Here is a 21358-nt window from a genome sequence, read left to right on the forward strand (position 1 = left end):
TTCCCTGTAAGTAAATCAAAAGATTTAAGCACATGACATATACAAATAGCTTCAGTATGGTCAATGTGGAAAACAGGCTCATTCGTGTACCCTGTTTCTAGATTAGAAGACTCAATATTGTTAATGTGTCTGTTATCCTCAAGTTGGTCTACTGATTCAATGAGATCCAAACCCAAGCAGACCCCTCTTTTTTCTTGGTAGAAACTGGCCACCTCATTCTAAAACTAACAAGGGGATGCAGAATATCTAGAATAGCCAAGATAATTCTTGGGGGGTTGGGAAATACAAAGGTAGGCAACTTGCCCTGAATCTAAAGTTTGTGGGTCTCTAACAGAAATTCTGTCATAATAACACCTCATTTTGCACATAAGCCTATCTTTTTATAAATAAAGTCAACTTTATTTTTAAAAATAAAGTCAACTCAGGCACATAGCACACTAAAACAGTAAAACTCTATTGGTACCAAAACAGTATACTCACAGCATTCCTCAAAGTGTGATCTGGGGACCACTTGCAACAGAATTACCCTTAAAGAGCTTCTTTAAAATATTGACAGATTTTTCCCCAGACCTAATGAATCAGACTTTTAGAAGTGAGCTCCAGGAATTTGTATTTCTAACAAGCTTCCCAGGCTGATACTAATGTACTCTAACATTTGAAGTGAAAAAAAAAAAAGTGAAAGTCAGTCGCACAGTCAGGTCCAACTCTTTGCGATCCCATGGACCGTAGCCTGCTCTGCTTCTCTGTCCATGGAATTCTCCAGGCAAGAAAACTGGAGTGGGTTGCCATTTCCTTTTCCAGGGGATCTTTCCGACCCGGTGATTGTACCTGGGTCTCCTGCATTACAGGCATGTTCTTTACCAACCTAGAACTTATTAGATTGTTTCCTAAAAGACAGGGGCCTCTTCCTATGCTCACCTGAGCAGAGATGCTATCTTCACGTGACTTTGAAATCAAAAAGAAGCAAGATTTACCTTCTCTGGTGGGTGGTTGGTTATGAGGGTTGTAGCCCTTTCAGTAAATACGTTTGTTGAATACATATTTTTATATCCTGTTGCAACTTCTTCACCATCTCGGAAATCAAGAGCACATCGTGTGACATTCAGAGCGTCAATTAAGGTGCAGCGCTCATGGGAGTAGTAATCTTCACTGCCTAGAAGATATCCTACGACAGAGATGGGAGATGGAAGTAGTCAGCATAGCATAAAACTTGTTAAACAAATGGAGGCTTCAGCATTTAATTGCCTAATGCAATTGATTACCCATGACAAGGCTAATCAAATGACAAGGCTAATCAGAGCACCGTTTTTAACATCTCTATATTTGCCAGCATAAGGCATTAAAATGTTATTGTAAAAAAATCAAAAGCCATCCTTCAATCTTTAGAATGTAAGCTCTATTGTGTAACTCTCAAAGTGAGTGATTGCAAGTAAATATGGTTTTAAAAATCAGAGGTAACATTCAGCAAAGGTGATGACATCTTAATCATTTAAAGCTATCTAACGGCTAAACTAGCATGCGGTTAATGTAATTTGTTACAAGTTTTTACTCTGAGGTGATCACGTAAATGAATGCAGGATTCAAATAACATTGATATTGACCTTGGCCTACTGGCTTCAAGGTTATGTATAGAAGGAGCGCTTGGAGGAACCGTCTTTAGTCAGATGCTGACACCCACTGGTGAGAGACACAAACTTTTCTAAACGGAGGATCTCTAAACAGAACAGAACCAAAAGAGCAAACTAATGTACAGCACTGAAATTAGATTTTTCTACCTACAGTGACCCCAATTTTGTTCCAAATTTAAATGACATCTATCCCACAATTTAGACTTACACACAGGAGAAAATGGGTTTTCTCAACTTTACTTGTTTCTGCAAATGTTCCATATTTTCCAAAAATATTAAAATAAGTTGCACTGCATGTTGTAGGATTCTATTTCTATGAAACATTCAGAATAGGCAAATCTATACAGACAGAAAGTAGGTTAGCGGTTGCCTAGGGCTCTCAGGGTTGGGGGAAATGTGCATGACTGATAACTGGTATGGGTTTTCTTTGTCGGGGGAGGCGTGATAGAAATGTTCTTCATCTGGATTGTGAGGACAAATGCTCTTTATCTGGATTGTGATGACAGTGGCAAAACCCTGTGAATTTATTAAAGATCAATGAATTGTACACTTCTATTGAGTGAACCTATGGTATCTGAATTACACCTCAATAAAGCTATTCAAAAGAAATAACTGTGCTGGACTCTGAACTATTTCCTGACAAACACTGCTTATTAATATTAAAATAAAGATGAGGGACTTCACTGGCAGTCCAGTGATTAAGACTTTGCCTTCCAATGCAGGGGGTGCAGGTTCGATCCCTGGTTGGAGACCTAAGATCCTACATGTCTCGGGTCCAAAAAAATCAAACCATAAAACAGAAGCAATATCATAACAAATTGAATAAAGATTTTAAAATGACCCACATTTTAAAAAAAAGCTTTAAAGATGATATAATTGATCTAACCCTTTCCTCAGCTCTGAATATTTCCTATAATCACAATTAAAAGCCTTACACACCTTACACAGCAAATGAATTAATTAAAAAAATTAATTTCTTCCTTTTCCATGGTTCAGTAAATTCAAAGTCCTGAATATAACAAATATCTTGGTCTCAAGATAACTCTTTAAATGGTAATCTTTTATCCTACATGATAACAGGAAGGGAAAGCCAGTATATTTGTCGATTAATATGCAACAGAATAGTCAAAGCTATGGTTTTTCCAGTAGTCATGTATGGATGTGAGACTAGGAATAAAAAGAAAGCTAAGTGCCGAAGAAATGATGTTTTTGAATTGTGGTGTTAGAGAAGACTCTTAAGAGTCCCTTGGACTGCAAGGAGATCCAACCAGTCCATCCTAAAGGAAATCAGTCCTGAGTATTCATTGGAAGCACTGATGCTGAAGCTGAAGCTCCACTACTTTGGCCACCTGATTCGAAGAACTGACTCATTGGAAAAGTCCCTGATGCCAGGAAAGATTGAAGGCGGGAGGAGAAGGGGACGACAGAGGATGAGATGGTTGGATGGCATCACCGACTCAATGGACATGAGTTTGAGCAAGCTCCGGGAGTTGGTGATGGACAGGGAAGCCTGGTGTGCTGCACTCTATGGGGTCGCAAAAAGTCAGACACAACTGAGAAACTGCACTGATGTAGTAGAAAAATAAATATATCTATGAAAATAACTTCAGCCCTTATATGGGTAATTAGAGGGGTCAGGACACTGGTGTTCTATATTAATAACTATTCGTTATTGGTAGTACCTTGAGGAATCACTTCGGGTTCTTTATTTGTAAGTATAAACTGTTTTCTATCATTTGGGAAGATACATGCAAAGGCTATATTTGATTAAAAGATGTATGAATTGTAAATATTAACAAGTTAGTACAGATGAAAGGATTCTAGAAATTGGACTCTTTATTCACATAATAGATCTATTCAGACTGGACTGAACTGATCCTATGCAACCATGTGGACAGTCGCTTGGAGCTGTTCTCATCTTAGGATGAGACCCCAAATCCACAAATTTGACCTTTGGGGCTGAGCCTAAAGAAGATGGCAGCTGATACTTTTTTGGGAAAAATGAAAAACTACTTTTTGAACAATTAAAACCTCTGACTGCTGTATTTAACAGCCTCATTAAGATATAATTCACACACCATACAAATCTCCCAGATAAAACGTACAATTCAATGGTTCTTAGTGTACTCACAGAGATGAGCAGCCAGGCCCACAATCATCTGACTGGTTTTTACCAGGACATCTAAGTCTTCCTAGTGATAATAGCTCGTGGTCATCATGCCCTCCTTGTCTGTGAGCCTCCCTTCCATAGGAATGTGAGGTGTCACTCTGTTTGTCTAAATCCAGTTAGGCTTCTTTCTCATAAATGGTTTTTTAATTAAAAAAATTTAATATCTATAATTCTTCCAGTTGCCAGAATATAGGTATCGATCCATCTTTTTGCAAAGGCCTGAGTGAAAACTGTCAAAGGATGTAGAGGCTGTTTTTTCCTTTAGAATATCCAAGATGACAAAGAAGTCTTACATCCAAGTCCTATTTTTTAATGGCTCTTTAAGGATACTGAGGATATATCCAGGTTCACTAAGAAAGAACACATGAGGAACTTCCCTGGTGATCTAGCAGTTAAGACTGCACTCCCAATGCAGGGAGACCCAGGTTCAATCCCTATGCGGGGAACTAAGACCTCACATGCCACAACTGAGACCAGGAACAGCCAAATAAATAAATACATATTTAAGAGAAAGAAAGGAAGAAGGCACGGTGATTAGCAATGTCTGCTAGAGAACCGAGATGGGAACAGGACACACAGTCGCATGTCTGGATCCTTGCATCTCGACCTTAACCCTGGTTCCAACAAGGCACTACAGAGCTGTGAGCTCTGATTGCATTGATATGGCCCTCGACCATCCCTTCAACCAAAAGGGACTCGGGTACTCTGGCTCTAGCTTGAGTAAAAGACAATGCTTCAAGAAACACCTACAAGACAACCACTATTTTGTTACAAAAATGATGTTTCTGAGGATACTGTCCACCTTACTTTCTCCCAAAGGAGAAATTTCTCTCAGGTCTAAGAGCCAGAAAATGCTTTACTCTTCCTGAACATCTGGTTTCCATTTAACTTGTAAATAATATGACTCTTATAGACTGCTTTTCTTTTTCCCTTTGGACACAAGAAGTCTCAAATCTCAGAGTTCAATGTGAAGTCCACCTACAGCCATGCAGCTGTTCTGCTTTGTTTTGTTTTTAAATAATTCAGTGCCATGCAACTAGTCCATCTTTTTCTACTCACCCTGATTTTTCATTCTATTTATTTCTTAAAAATTTACATTCAGTGTATGTTCTCTTTTGGATACGGCAGGTTGTAAATAAATGAAGAGACAAGTGGGAAGTTGGTAGCAAGCTAAACGCCTAGACAGATAAAACAGAATATTCTAGCTAGACAGAAAGCAAAATATGAAAAGACCTTGATAGATATATAGCGCCTGGCGAGATAAACAGGTTGTTACAGTATGGTTCGTAATAGGTTTGCTGCTGCTGCTGCTAAGTCACTTCAGTCGTGTCCGACTCTGTGCGACCCCAGAGACGGCAGCCCACCAGGCTTCCCCGTTCCTGGGATTCTCCAGGCAAGAACACTGGGGTGGGTTGCCATTTCCTTCTCCAGTAATAGGTTTAAAGAGAGCATATTTGAAAACAAACTATAGGCTTTACATTTATTTTTACAGGGCTATCACACCCATAAAATATTTATTACTTCTTATCTCTTCTATTAACATTTGTTATTTACCCTTCCATTTTATTTATTTGCTCTATCTTCCCCAAATTAGTGATTTCAAAAACAGATCTCAAGAATGGGGAAAGGATACCAATGGAAAAGAAGCTTTTTATCTCCAGGAAAAACAAAACTAAACAAAACCTTTGAACACAGTTCATGAGGAGAAAAGAATATTCTGAACTTTTGTGAAGGAAATATTCTTGTATTGAGTTTTGCCTGAAACTTTTTTTCAAAAAATCAGTCTGTATCCCCTTTCAGTCATAGAGTTCTCTTACAGCACAGAGGCCTCTGACAGCAGACTCTTCAAAGGACCCCGTGTGCTGGCCAGAACCCTGGTGGAGGTAACTGCTGTCCCAGCACGCCCGGAGCGCACTGCCATGTCTCGGGCCTCCCAGTGCTACTGACTGATGCATTCTGCTTTCAGTTTCTGGTCATTTCACTTGTTTTATGAGAGAGCTGCAGTTGGTCTGCGTTGGTACAGAAACATGCATTTCCATTACCAAAGTAGGTATCAAATCCTCGGCGTGTTGGAAGACATTCTTTCCGGTACATGCCCAGGTGCCACTTTCCAACCATGTGGGTAGCGTAGCCTGCTTCTTTTAGAAGCTGGGGCAGGAGTTTTTCATCCAGAGGAATGCAGCTGGGCTGACAGGGCAAGATTATTTGATGCTGTAAACCTGTGTGGATCTTAAAAGACATAAACATAAAATTATGGATTAATGATGTTGAAACATTCTAAACAAGCAGATAAAGTGGTTGCCTAATTTATTGGACATATCTGTGGACCTGAATGTTTAATTTGGTTTCTGTACAAATTTAAGGCATTTCTAAAAGGCATTTTTATCACTTATTCAAATAGGGTAATAGACATAAATAAGATTTTGAAGGAAATGAATAAAAGCACTCTAACAAATGTTAGATAGTTTCTACAAATATTTATTCAGGAATTATGTTAGAAACCATTAACTTAAGTTTTCACTTCCTACTTCAAAAGGGTAGCTATAATATGAAGTGTGGATCTATCAAGGAAAAAGTGTTCTAATTCCTATGCATGTGAAAAGCTGGTGTTTGATCAGAAGGAGCTTCTATAATTTTTCAAGTCTTGAGTTTTTAAAAGGGTATAATGAAGGTGAGGATTTGCATTTCTTATTCTACCTTATAGAAACCATAATTTCAAAAGACAGTGACCAGTTTTTCTTTAAAAAAGAAAACAGCCACCTACCCGACAGGTTAGGAGTGGTTCATACAAGTCTGCCGAGGGGGCAAGCACCACACAACCAACTTTAACAAATGATCGTGTGTTGAGTCTTGGAGTAATATTAAAACAGAATGTCTACAATTATATGAAAAGGCCATTAAAATAACCCTCCCTTTGCCAACTATACGTCTATGTGAGGCTAGACGTTCTTCAACAACTTACCAAAACAATATATGGTTAATCTTTCACCAACTGGGGGGAAGGGGCACTAACCTCCGTGTAGCTGAAAATCTGAGTATAACTTTACAGTCGGTTGCATCCAGGGATTTAACCAACCACAGGTCATGCAGCATCATAGCACATATTTAGTAAACAAAATCCACTCCACATATAAGTGGACCCTTACAGTTTGAACTCATGCTGTTCAAGGGTCAACTTGATTGCACTGGTTGGACACAGAAGCAGACGTAATGTCATAAACTAGCTAGTTTCTATTCATAGAAAACAGACAAAAATAGAAAACAACGATCACTCTTCTTGCATAATTCTTTTGTTTTGGAAAACACAAAATAGCCTATTTTCCCTAAGCTATTTATGTTAATATGTAATAGAATTATATTGTCATTTTTCAATGAATAAAAAAAATATTTTAAATTTTTATTTTAATTTTTAATATGGTAAAGTTTGAAAGGGATAACCACATAAACATAAGCTCTATGGGGTCTTTGATTTTTAAGCAGGTACATGCTTTGTTTTAAAATCATGGCAATAAACAGATATGAAGTAAACACAAAAACAAAACAAAAACCTTCAATTTTTTTTTAATGTATTACAAACTACTTACTATTAACTAGCTTTCTCATAAACTTTGACATTGTCTTGAATTTCATTTTTTGTGTGCCTGTCCAGACCCAATCCTTTTGGAAATGTATTTGCTATTGCTTGATTTCATGATATCTTTCCATGCCCTCCTAAAGGGCCATGTGGAATATCATAAATGTTAAAGTGAGTTTATTTTGAAGGTGATAATATGTTTGCTAACTTGATAGTGTGATAATGGCTTCATGGGCATATACATATCAAAACTTACCAAACTGCATAGTTGAATTATATGCAGTTTATTGCTTCCCTGGTAGCTCAGATGGTAAAGAATCTGCATCAATGCAGAAAAGCCAGGTTCGATCCCTGGGTTGGGAAGATCTCCTGAAGAAGGGAATGGCTACCCACTCTAGTATTCTTGCCTGGAGAATTCCATGGACAGAGGAGCATGAAGGGCTGCTTTTTTCCATGGAGTCGCAGAGTTGGATATGACTGAGCGACTAACATCTAGTGCATGTCAATTATACCTCAATAAAGCTATTTAAAAATAAAAGTGAGTTTAAATTTTCTGTTCAGATTTTGTGCCCTCCCTAGGAATAACTGGACCTCTACACTGGGACATGTTCCAGATGCCCTTCATTTGCCCTCCAAATCCCCAATTTGCCTTCTGTCCTGTTTTCAGCCTGGGAAATCAACCTACCGGGACCAAATCAAAAGCCTTCTGCACCTCTTGGTTCTGACTGGGTTCAGTCAATGGGGAGCCCAGACAGGGATTGGAGGGAGGGAAGAGATGAATGGCCCTGAGTGGCCAGGTTATCTGCATCCTGCAGGCCATTCTGAAAGTGGCCTTCTCGACAGGATTCTCTGTTTTCAGGTTCTGGTCTCGCCTCTTCCTTTCCTTCCCTTCTGGTCTACGAGTAGTAACAGCTCCAGTGAGTCATACACTATCTCTTTCTGTTTCCCCAACACATTCACACCTTTTTTTTTTGTTTTTTGTTTTTTTATATCTGTGAGTCTCTTTCTGTTTTGGAAATAGGTTCATTTGTATCTTTTTTTCCACACATATAAGTGACATCATATGATATCTGTCTTTCTCTGTCTGGCTTACATTACTCTGCGTGACAACCTCTAGGTCCATCTGTGTTCCTACCAGTGGCACTGTTTCATTATCTTTTATGGCTGGGTGGTAGTCCATTGTATATATGTGCTACATCTTCTTTAATAATTATTAAAAATCATAAGGTATGCCCATAGAAAATACTGGTATGGTATTTCTCTATATATGTAGTCTTCATATTTATATATTTTTTTTACTCAGATCAAAGGAAAGTATATAGAGTATTATATTCAGTATTTAGGTTTTGGGTTTTTTTTTTTTATATAATAACAATTAAACAATTTAGAAGAGTTTGTGATTAAAGTAAAAGAACTGTTTCTATTCAACAGTTTTTTGGTTTCCTAAAGGCAAGCTCTTTTGAATATTTTTTTTTTTTTTTTTTTTTTATCCAGAATTCCCACTTTCGATATCTGACCACCTTTGGTATCTGATCAAAGTCCCCATCTTCCAACACCTCCAGATGGTGTCTCATTACCCCCGCCTGTCTTCAACAAGATTCCCATCAGGCCTATTTTAATGTTTCCTCTTAGTAATTTTTCATCCACTGATCCTCCAAACTAATCTTTTGCTATATTCCCCAATAAGTCCTCATCTTATTAGGAATTGAGCTCCATCTCTCTTCTCTACTGCAAAATCTCATTTCAATACGCCTTATACCTATGGTGGCAGTCCTCCTGAATAAAGTCTGCATTAATGCATTAACAAGTGTCATAAATAACTTTTTCTTTAAAACTAATTGCAAAGTTTTACAGGTCTGTCTTCATAATTAGTATCTATGAATAGAAATTAAAGAGAGGTGGGTTGGGTTCATTTCAAGGATTAATGCATTCTACATGATATAATGTATATGAAAAGTGGAAAGCACAGCAAATGTAGATTCTCTTAACAGCAGATGGTGGCAGACATGTTGGGATATGATCTTTTTTTTTTTTTTTAATTTTTCAGCACTTTATTTATTTTTTTTTATTTGATAAATTTAACGCCTTTTATTGCCATACCTCATTTTACTGTGCTTTGCTTTAGTGAGCTTTATAGATACATGTTTTTTTTTTTTTTTTCCTTGTTAATTTTCTGTTTAGTTGATCTATCCATAAGTGTGAGTGGGGTATTAAAGTCTCCCACTATTATTGTGTTATTGTTAATTTCTCCTTTCATACTTGTTAGGATTTGTCTTACATACTGCGGTGCTCCCATGTTGGGTGGATATATATTTATAATTGTTATATCTTCTTCTTGGATTGATCCTTTGATCATTATGTAGTGACCTTCTTTGTCTCTTTTCACAGCTTTGTTTTAAAGTCTAATTTATCTGATACGAGTATTGTAACTCCTGCTTTCTTTTGGTCCCAATTTGCATGGAAAATCTTTTTCCAGCCCTTCACTTTCAGTCTGTATGTGTCCCCTGTTTTGAGGTGGGTCTCTTGTAGACAACACATGTAGGGGTCTTGTTTTTGTATCCATTCAGCCAGTCTTTGTCTTTTGGTTGGGGCATTCAACCCATTTACGTTTAAGGTAATTACTAGTAAGTATGATCCCGTTGCCATTTACTTTATTGTTTTGGGTTCGAGTTTATACACCATTTTTGTGTTTCCTGTCTAGAGAATATCCTTTAGTATTTGTTGGAGAGCTGGTTTGGTGGTGCTGAATTCTCTCAGCTTTTGCTTGTCTGAAAAGCTTTTGATTTCTCCTTCATACTTGAATGAGATCCTTGCTGGGTACAATAATCTGGGCTGTAGGTTATTTTCTTTCATCATTTTAAGTATGTCTTGCCATTCCCTCCTGGCTTGAAGAGTTTCTATTGAAAGATCAGCTGTTATCCTTATGGGAATTCCCTTGTGTGTTATTTGTTGTTTTTCCCTTGCTGCTTTTAATATTTGTTCTTTGTGTTTGATCTTTGTTAATTTGATTAATATGTGTCTTGGGGTGTTTCTCCTTGGGTTTATCCTGTTTGGGACTCTCTGGGTTTCTTGGACTTGGGTGATTATTTCCTTCCCCATTTTAGGGAAGTTTTCAACTATTATCTCCTCAAGTATTTTCTCATGGTCTTTCTTTTTGTCTTCTTCTTCTGGGACCCCTATGATTCGAATGTTGTAGCGTTTAATATTGTCCTGGAGGTCTCTGAGATTGTCCTCATTTCTTTTTATTCGTTTTTCTTTTATCCTCTCTGATTCATTTATTTCTACCATTCTATCTTCTAATTCACTAATCCTATCTTCTGCCTCTGTTATTCTACTATTTGTTGCCTCCAGAGTGTTTTTAATTTCATTTATTGCATTATTCATTATATATTGACTCTTTTTTATTTCTTCTAGGTCCTTGTTAAACCTTTCTTGCATCTTCTCAATCCTTGTCTCCAGGCTATTTATCTGTGATTCCATTTTAATTTCAGGATTTTGGATCAATTTCACTATCATTATTTGGAATTCTTTATCAGGTAGATTCCCTATCTCTTCCTCTTTTGTTTGGTTTGGTGGGCATTTATCCTGTTCCTTTATCTGCTGGGTATTCCTCTGTCTCTTCATCTTGTTTAAATTGCTGAGTTTGGGAGTCCTTTCTGTATTCTGGCAGTTTGTGGAGTTCTCTTTATTGTGGCGTTTCCTCGCTGTGTGTGGGTATGTAGAGGTGGCTTGTCAAGGTTTCCTGGTTAGGGAAGGTTGTGTCAGTGTTCTGGTGGGTGGAGCTGTATTTCTTCTCTTTGTTCAGTCGCGCTATGGGGAGGGAGGGAGGGATGCTGCAAACAAATGACACTGGCGTGCGCTCGCAGTGCCTCAGCCACACTGGGTCTGCCCCCGCTCACGGCGCGTGTAGCCTCCCTGCCCACACTGCTCAGGCTCTAGGTTGTTCCGCCGGGAACAATCCGAGGCTGGCCCTGGGTTGCATGCACCTCCCAGGTCCAAGCCGCTCAGGTTCAGGCACTCAGGTAGTCCTCAGAGGCGCAGACTCAGTTGGGGCTGCGTTTTGTGCTCTTCCCAGGTCCGAGCAGCTCAGGTGATGAGGTGTTTGGCGAGCGCCAATGCTGCGACTTATCGCCTCCCCGCCACTTGGTTATCTGGGTGTAAAACCGGCGCACCTTCTCAGGCAGATGTTGACCGTCCAGACCCCCAATAAGTTTTAGTTAGCAAAGAAGCCAGTTTTATAGATAATGTCTCTCTGGGGCTGCGATTGCCCCCTTCCGGCTCTGGCTGCCTGTCACCGGAGGGGGAAGGTTTGCAGCCGGCTACCTCTGTTTAGTCCTTTGTTCTGTGCGCGGGCTGGCGGTGTCTTAGGTTAGGGCTGGCTTTTCGCATGGTAGATATCCCACAGTCTGGTTTGCTAGCCCAAATTATTTCGGTCAGATAGTGCTCAGGGTATTCAGGCCAGATCCTTACTCTCAGCGATGCAGCCCGCGCCGCGCCTCCCTACCCAGCCCCCGCTTGCTAATGGCAGATGCAGGCGTCTGCGCTGCTTCTCCGCTGGAGGAGTTACCGTAGGGCTTGCAATCTGCGAGTTTTAATTGTTTATTTATTTTTTCTCCCTGTTATGTTGTCCTCTGTGCTTCCAAAGCTCGGCACGGATTCGGCAGTGAGAAGGTTTCCTGGTATTTGGAAACTTCTCTCTTTTTAAGACTCCCTTCCCGGGATGGAACTCCGTCCCTCCCTCTTTTGTCTCTTTTATTGTCTTTAATATTTTTTCCTACCTCCTTTCGAGGAGTTGGGTTGCTTTTCTGGGTGCCTGATGTCCTCTGCCGGCATTCAGAAGTTGTTTTGTGGAATTTACTCGACGTTTAAATGCTCTTTTGATGAATTTGTGGGGGAGAAAGTGTTTTCCCCGTCCTACTCCTCTGCCATCTTGGCGCCTTCCTCACATTCACACCTTTTAAAAATAGCCCCTGGGACCTCCCTGGTGGTCCAGTGGTTAAGACTGCAAGTTCCCATGTCAGGGGGCCGAGGTTCAATACCTGGTCAAGGAGCTGGATCCCACATGCTACAACTAAAAAAGTAAAATAAAATAAAAATAGTCCCTTTGTGAATAAACTCTCCCTAAATGGTCCTAATTGGAATATGCCATCTCTTTCCAACTGGGATCCTGAATCATAAGGATGTGACTATATCCAGGCTGGGAAAGGGAGACATTGCTCTCTAAACATACACAAGCATGCACACACACACACACACACATACACACCCCTCAAATAATAGGATTCTGTCCATGGTTAACACTAGAAGTTACTCAATGGAAAATTAATCCTGGCTTCAAAAACTTCATAATCTATACTAACTGGCAACAGCAGAGGATACGGAAAGATAGCATTTTACAGAGTTCAAAAGACCCAGTGGAGATAAACATTATGTGCAAATTTCTTTAAATGGAAAGTTCATCCATCACTTGATCTCCGGTCGCTGTAAAGCACTGCCAGGGGATGCTGTGTGATTTGCTCTTCCAAGGCCATGGGCACCAAGCCAGGTGGTCAGCTGAAGCTTCCTCTATTATCTAAAATCCTATGGAGCAGGGAACGTTCTTTTCAATTCCTGAGAATTTATTCGACAGAGCATTTTTATGGCATGACTCGGGGAGCGGAAGCCAAAGTCTGGATCACAGCCAAAAACATATTTTTGGTTTGTTCACACACTGTTTGAAGTGAGGAAGCTGTAGTGTGTTGAGAAGCTGTAAACAGGCAAACACAGAACTGAGCTTGGGTTTAGCACCAAACTGTAGAACCACGCCATGCTTCACGGGGCAGGATGGTAATAAGGCGCCAAGAAGAACCAAAAGAAAAAACAAGCATCCCCTTGGCAACACAACAGCATCTAAAACAATTCCATTCTAACATCTGCCTTCAGTGTTTGGAGAGTAGGCATTGAACGGAGAGGGTCCTACAGATAGTATGCTGCTGCTGCTAAGTCGCTTCAGTCGTGTCCAACTCTGTGCGACCCCAGAGACGGCAGCCTACCAGGCTCCCCGGTCCCTGGGATTCTCCAGGCAAGAACACTGGAGTGGGTTGCCATTTCCTTCTCCTATGCGTGAACGTGAAAAGTGAAAGTGAAGTCACTCAGTTGTGTCCGACTCTTAGCGACCCCATGGACTGCAGCTCACCAGCCTCCTCCGTCCATGGGATTTTCCAGGCAAGAGTACTGGAGTGGGGTGGTATAGGAGAGTCCAAAGAGGTTACTTTCTCTCCGTAGCTGTCTCTTCTTCATTAAACAAAGCCTCAAAAAAACAGCTTCTCCTAAAATTTTACTTGAATGTCAAGGATTCCCTCCACAAAGGCAAAGAGTCTGCAGAGTTAGTCAAGGATCTGGCTTGTCTCTGGGTGCTTTCTATGAGAAAAGTGATGAGAAATCTTTGTTTACATATTTTGCTGCATGTAAAAATGTATTTGACCCTGTAAGTTATTGACCTTGAATATACTATCAGGGTGGTCTCTTGAGAATTCAAAAAAAAAAAAAAAAAAACACTCTCCTGGAAAGGGAGGAGAAAGGATGGCTCCCACGTCAGAATCTCATAGGCAGCCTGTCGACTACCAATCTATTTGGAAGCTCAGAGCACTGGGTTTCAGTTACTCTTGTAATAAGCTCTCCCAAGGGCCAGGGAGACCCTGCTACATACACGGCATGCGTGTGTGTGCTCAGTCATGCCCAACTCTTTGCGACCCCAAGCACTGCAGCCTGCCAGGCTTTCCTGTCCATGGTACTTTTCCAGACAAGAATACTGGAGTGGGTTGCCATTTCTTACTCCATTCTCCATATGACAGAAGGATTTTTGGTTTGTTTTATCGAATTAGCACTTTGACAATGCAGTTATGAATTTTCAAAGAGCCAAAAATCTCTTTGCAGGTGAACAAGGTGGAAGTCTAAAGTCAAAACTTGACATGAAAAGCAAAATTTTCATGTGTGTGTGTGTACTGGCAATGGACGCTATTTCTCTGAACTTCAGCAGTGTCGAGATAACACCCAGGGGAACAGAGCAGGATTCCGCCTGTCAGTCTGACCTGAGCAGGATGAACTCACTGCAGCCCTGTATTTGGGCAATACCTCCTGCTGCAATACTTGAAAATTCCTAAAAAATGGGTAGCTCTGCTCTTCCACGTTATACACCAGGGAGCCCAACGGAGAGCTTCATGACCAGAACACGATCACAGAACATGCTGGGGGCCAGGCAGGAGTTCAGAAGTGCCAGCCTGGGCCTGGGCCAGAGCACTACAGGTTTTAACCACGGCTGAGTACCACTCGTACCACCTTAGGATTTATCCTGAACAAATGGATAGTGGAGAATCTGCTCCCTCCCAGTTAGCCTTCTAAAAAGCAGTCAGCTGCCTGCACTGCTGATGCCAAGAGCGACAGAACACACATTATGTGTGTCGGGGGCCTGGCTCTGCCATCTGGCCTAGTCCTTCAGAACTCGGGCTGCAGAACTGGCTGGCGTCACTGACAGTTTTAAGCGTCTATTTATTTTGGTGTTGATTAGCAAAGAGTGTACATCTCTGACCAAACCACAAAGGGATGTTGTTTGCAAAAGGAATAAACAAGGCAAACGCTGTTTCACTGCCTTCCTGTTTAAATTATAAATCCAGCCGAGAGCCCAGAATGAAAAGGAAGGACGATATGGAGGAAAAAGAATTTTTAGAAAAGTGATATGAATAAGGAAACAGAGCTACCAGACAGTAACAGCTTATGCTCAGAGTGATTCTTGGAATACAAACTTCAAGTGTCAACCAACCTAAAAATCCCGTAAGTTAATGATTCATATTCCACTCAACTCCGAACTTTTTATTCCCTCTTTTCCCATTATTTGGGAAGTAAAAAAGGTAAAAATTAGATTTAAAAAAAAATCTTCAACATTTGCAGACTAAGGACTCCAGTTGCCCCTTCCCTCTTGGAAAAATGCCTCTCGGCTCAGACTAGGCTCAGAAAGAACACTTGGCTTCAATAAAAACAAAAGACCCATCAGAGCAAGTCATCACCCCCTCCTCGCTCCCCTCCCCTTCCTTCAACGAAGCCCTGATGTGTTTGTTGTAGAGGGCAGCCGTCTTGTTTGTCAGTATGAAGCGGATGCATCCTTTACTCCTCCCCTCAAATGAGCACAGGAATAAAGACCAGCAAGTGCTTTCTCTTCGGAGGCCCCAGTGGCCTCTGGATTACATGCTCCTCTTACGGCTCACTCCTTGGATACCTCGGCAATAAGTCATAAGTGAGTGAGGGTCGCTCAGTTGTGTCTGACTCTTTGCGACCCTTTGGACTATGCAGTCCATGGAATTCTCCAGGCAAGAATACTGGAGTGGGCAGCCTTTCACTTCTCCAGGGGATCTTCCCAACCCAGGGATTGAATCCATGTCTCCTTCATTGCAGGCAGATTCTTTACCAGCTGAGCCACCAGGGAAGGCCAAGAATACTGGAGTGGGGAGCCGTTCCCTTCTCCAGGGGATCTTCCCAACCCATGGATCAAACCCAGGTCTCCTGCATTGCAGGCAGATTCTTTACCAGCTGAGCCACCAGGGAAGTAAGTCATATGAACACTCGTAATGTGGGACTGGGCTTCCCCAGTGGTGCTAGTGGTAAAGAACCTGCCTGCCAATGCAGGAGACTTAAGAATGATGGGTTCGATCCCTGGGTGGGGAAGATGCCCTGGAGGAGGGCACAGCAACCCACTCCAGTGTTCTTGCCTGGAGAATCCCACAGACAGAGGAGCCTCGTGGGCTCTAGTCCGTAGGAGCGCAAAGAGTTGGACACGATGAAGCGACTGAGCACAGGCAGGCAATGTGTGACCACTTTTCCCCGAGACTCCGCCCCTTTCTTCCAACGCTTGACTCCTCTTTGCCCCACTTCTTAGAGTCAGGGAGAGGTGACCAGGGACAGGAGACGCTGAGAGGCATGCACTCACAGGGCTGACAGAGACTGAGCAGACAGGACACGAGGAATGAGGCAGTGAGGAAAAGCCGCAGGGAGGTGAGAGCCTGCCTAGATGGAACTGCTTCCTCTTTCCACACCCTCTTCTGCCTGCAGCTGTGGGGTCCTCCCTGCTCACATTCTTAAAGCTAACTAGAAGCCAAAGTCAAATATCACCCACCATGCTCCCACACAGCCTCCTTCCTAGATCTCCTGTCCAAGGTTCTGCTACAGGCGTGAGTGAAAAGGCGTGAAAGTGTCTTGTCCGCTTATCAAAGTGATGAAGACAAATGTGGCATGGGTCCCTTAAGAATGAAACCCTGGCATCATCTTTCATTGCTTTTATCCTCTGCCAAGGTTTATAGAGTGCTGGTGGAGCAGCCCCCTCAGTTCCCAAGGTAAGAATGTTCCCAGGTGAGGACCAAAGTTACTCTTTTTTTTTCCCCCCAGAAGGAAGTGCTTCTATAAAGGCTTACCAGTTTTATGACCCCTTCATCCTTTTAATTTCTTAAAAAGGAAGCCAGGGCACTAGAAATGACCTGTCAACCCTACGCAGTTAAGACAGTGAGCTCTTTCAGGAAACACACAAGTGTTAAAGCGCTTAGCAAAGTCATTCATTTAGTTGCTCAACATTGGGTGCTTCTCTGGGTCAGAGACAAGCAGGGCAATCTAGTGGGGAAGTCGACTTGAGAATAGACAGCCACGCTGAAAATGTGAACTGGGAGTGCAGAGATGTAATGAACATTTTGTAGCAAATAAGTCAGGTTGTAAGAATAAGGAAATTCAGGATTTTCAAGTCTTTGGTTCTAACTAAAAGTGGTATAAAAATTCTATTAGAAAAGTTGAAGGATTTTTATTTACTTATTCTCCCACTTTTATAAACATCTTTATTATACGTGGTTTTTTATTTTTTTGGTACCCCAGGTGAGACATGAACTCACAACCCTTAGCTTAGGATATGTGTGTTCTCTATTGAAATATATTCAACACATAACACTGTATAAATTTAAGATGTGTCACATATTAATTCGATACATTTATACATTAAGATGTGATCACCATTGTACTGATAATTAGCACTTCTATCATATTATATAATTGTCTTCTTTTACTGGTTGGAATCATTAACTTATAGACTCCTAGCAAGTCTCATGCTTATAATACAATATTATTGTCTGTATCCACTGTGCTATGCATTAGATCTCTAAATCTTATTTACTACCTGTTGCAAGTTTTTACCCTCACACATCTGTCCTTAGAGAGATAATGTGATACTGTCTTAGGATAAACATAAGGATAAAAATATTCACAGATCATATGTCTGAAGATAGTTTAGTATCTAATATATACCAGTGTTGGCAAGGATATGGGGAATAAGAATAGGATTTCCTATTCAAAATATAAATAAAATATAGATTTCTCAAAGATTTTTAAAACAGGGGATGAATGAGTCATAAGACTGTGGAAAGAAAACTAGCCAAAGTGGCCAGAGACCTGAATTCCAGTCCCTGGAGTACCAGGAACTACTTAGCCCCTCTGCTGATCAACCTCCCTCCCCACTCCATCTAAACTCTGTGCAAATTTTCACCAAGGTATGAAAGCTGTAAAAGTTTCAAATGTGAGGATCCTGAACAAATTAAACGTCTCAAAATAAAAGGTCGGATTCACATTCCTTTCTCAACAAGTTCCTAGCCTCACAGCAAGCAGCTCCTGCAACTTGTAAAGCAGACACTGTTGAGCAAGATTAATCTCTCTTTCTACCACGAGGTGGAGATAGTGGGTACGACACGTGCTTTTCTGCAGTTAGAAACTTGCTCAAGTGAACACAAGAGTCTTATAATCAAAGAAATTTAGAGTTTAAAAGAGCCTGAGAGCTCATTCCAACTCTCATATATTATAGATGTGGAAAATCATGTCCTTTGAGGTCAGAGTCTGAAGGCTGACATGGCAAAGACTGAAACCCACATCTTAAAATTCTACTAGTCCTCTTCAGTAAATATAAATTAAAAACCGAAAACTCAGCATTTCTTGGGAATACAAAGTTAAATCACTCAAAACTTGTTTAGCACTTTGCACTTTTGTAATCTAAAGCTTGATGATTAAGGAAGGGGGAATCTCTATCTGTGCTAAGTTCACAGATAAGACCACTAAGCAGTTTTTTCAAGTATCTAGTTTTGAAAGAGTCAACAAATTTCCTCATTTTATTGTCTAAAATTATGCAAAACACATGACTCATTTTGAAATAAAACCTGTCTCACCATTTTCACTTTTTAACATAGGGAATTCCTAACTTGAAATGCAGTGGGTTAGTTTTTCTCATCAAGATGTTTAGGAATGACCTAAATGTTAAAAACTAAAAGAGATTATTTAGTAAATCTGAAGCAGCTCTTGCAACGATATTTTTAAATAAGTCTGAGTAGGCAAGATAGTGTAATGGTTACAGACTATACTGCCTGGGGCAAATCCTGATTCACAGATCCACAGCGTACCAGCCCCATGACCTTGAGCAAGTTTCTTAACCACCTCATTGTTTTCCTTGTTATCAAATAGGGATGATAAAGTAGGACCTATTTCATTGGGTTGCTGTAAGACTTAAATGAATTAACACATGTGAAATGCTTAGAATGGTACCAGAATATAGAATCTGAGGCCAGTGAGGCTCCTTGGCTCGCCCAGAAATAATGACTCTTTTAAAAGAAGATGCTTGCTAATCTATAGATTCAATGTAATCCCTATCAAGCTACCAACAGCATTTTTCACAGAACTATAACAAATAATTTCACAATTTGTACAGAAATACAAAAAGCCTCAAATAGCCAAAGCAATCTTGAGAAAGAAGTATGGAACCGGAGGAATCAACCTGCCTCACTTCAGACTATACTACAAAGATACAGTCATCAAGACAGTATGGTACTGACACAAAGACAGAAATATAGATCAATGGAACAAAATAGAAAGCCCAGAGATAAATCCACACACCTATGGAGAAGGCAATGGCACCCCACTCCAGTACTCTTGCCTGGAAAATCCCATGGATGGAGAAACCTGGCAGGCTACAGTTCATGGGGTCGCTACAAGTCGGATACAACTGAGTGACTTCACTTTCAGTTTTCACTTTCATGCATTGGAGAAGGCAATGGCAACCCACTCCAGTGTTCTTGCCTGGAGAACCCCAGGGACGGGGGAGTCTGGTGGGCTGCCGTCTATGGGGTCACACAGAGTCGGACCTGACTGAAGCGACCTAGCAGCAGCAGCATGGACACCTTATCTTTGACAAAGGAGGCAAGAATATACAATGGAGAAAAGACAATCTCTTTTAACAAGTGGTGCTGGGAAAACTGGTCAACCACCTGTAAAAGAATGAAACTAGAACACTTTCTAACAACATACACAAAAATAAACTCAAAATGAATTAAAGATCTAAACATAAGACCAGAAACTATAAAACTCTTAGAGGAGAACACAGGCAAAACACTCTATGACATAAATCACAGCAGGATCCTCTATGACCCATCTCCCAGAATATTGGAAATAAAAGCAAAAATAAACAAATGGGACCTAATTTAACTTAAAAGCTTTTGCACAATGAAGGAAACTATAAGCAAGGTGAAAAGACAACCTTCAAAATGGGAGAAAATAATAGCAAATGAAGCAACTGACAAAGAATTAATCTCAAAAATACACAAACAACTCATGCAGCTCAATACCAGTAAAATAAATGACCCAATCAAAAAATGGGCCAAGGAACTAAACAGACATTTCTCCAAAGAAGACATACAGGTGGCTAACAAACACATGAAAAGATGCTCCACATCACTCATTATCAGAGAAATGCAAATCAAAACCACAGTGAAGTTCCATCCCACAGTGGTCAGAATGGCTGCTATCCAAAAGTCTACAAGCAATAAATACTGGAGAGGAGGTGCAGAAAAGGGAACCCTCTTACACTCTTGGTGGAAATGAAAACTAGTACAGCCACTATGGAGAACAGTGTGGAGATTCCTTAAAAAACTGAACACAGAACTGCCATATGACCAGCAATCCCGCTGCTGGGCAAACACACTGAGAAAACCACAATTGAAAGAGACATGTGTACCCCACTGTTCATCACAGCACTGTTTACAATAGCCAAGACATGGAAGCAACCTAGATGTTCATCGGCAGATGAATGGATAAGAAAGCTTTGGTACATATACACAATGGAGTATAACTCAGCCATTAAAAAGAAGGAATTTGAATCAGTTCTAATGAGGTGGATGAAACAGGAGCCTATTATATAGGGTGAAGTAAGAAAGAAAAACACCAATACATTAATGCATATATATGGAATTTAGAAAGATGGTAACGGCAACCCTATATGCAAGGCAGCAAAAGAGACATAGATATATATAAAGAACAGACTTTTGGACTCTGTGGGAGAAGGCAAGGGTGGGATGACTTGAGAGAATAGCATTGAAATACGTATATTCAGTTCAGTTCAGTCACTCAGTCGTGTCTGACTCTTTGTGACCCCACGAATCACAGCACACCAGGCCTCCCTGTCCATCACCAACTCCTGGAGTTCACTCAAACTCACGTCCATTGAGTCAGTGATGCCATCCAGCCATCTCATCCTCTGTTGTCCCCTTCTCCTCCTGCCCCCAATCCCTCCCAGCATCAGGGTCTTTTCCAATGAGTCAACTCTTCGCCTCAGGTGGCCAAAGTATTGGAGTTTCAGCTTCAGCATCAGTCCTTCCAATGAACACCCAGGACTGATCTCCTTTAGGATGGACTGGTTGGATCTCCTTGCAGTCCAAGGGACTCTCAAGAGTCTTCTCCAACACCACAGCTCAAAAGCATCAATTCTTCAGCGCTCAGCCTTCTTCACAGTCCAACTCTCACATCCATACATGACCACAGGAAAAACCATAGCCTTGACTAGACGGACCTTTGTTGGCAAAGTAATGTCTCTGCTTTTGAATATGCTATCTAGGTTGGTCATAACTTTCCTTCCAAGGAGTAAGCATCTTTTAATTTCATGGC

At 40.8% G+C, this 21358-nt stretch overlaps 1 protein-coding gene across 1 annotated transcript in view; it reads right to left on the reverse strand.

Moving 5' to 3' along the window:
• Nucleotides 1–21358, reverse strand: part of ARSB (arylsulfatase B) — a 180723-nt gene that overhangs the window by 152147 nt on the left and 7218 nt on the right. Inside the window, 2 exon segments of the mRNA NM_001101175.1 lie at nt 975–1165; nt 5841–6027. Of these exon segments, the coding sequence (NP_001094645.1) occupies nt 975–1165; nt 5841–6027 (378 nt within the window).

This window comes from Bos taurus, chromosome 10 (genome assembly GCF_002263795.3).
Source record: "Bos taurus isolate L1 Dominette 01449 registration number 42190680 breed Hereford chromosome 10, ARS-UCD2.0, whole genome shotgun sequence".
Classification (NCBI taxonomy): Eukaryota; Metazoa; Chordata; class Mammalia; order Artiodactyla; family Bovidae; genus Bos; species Bos taurus.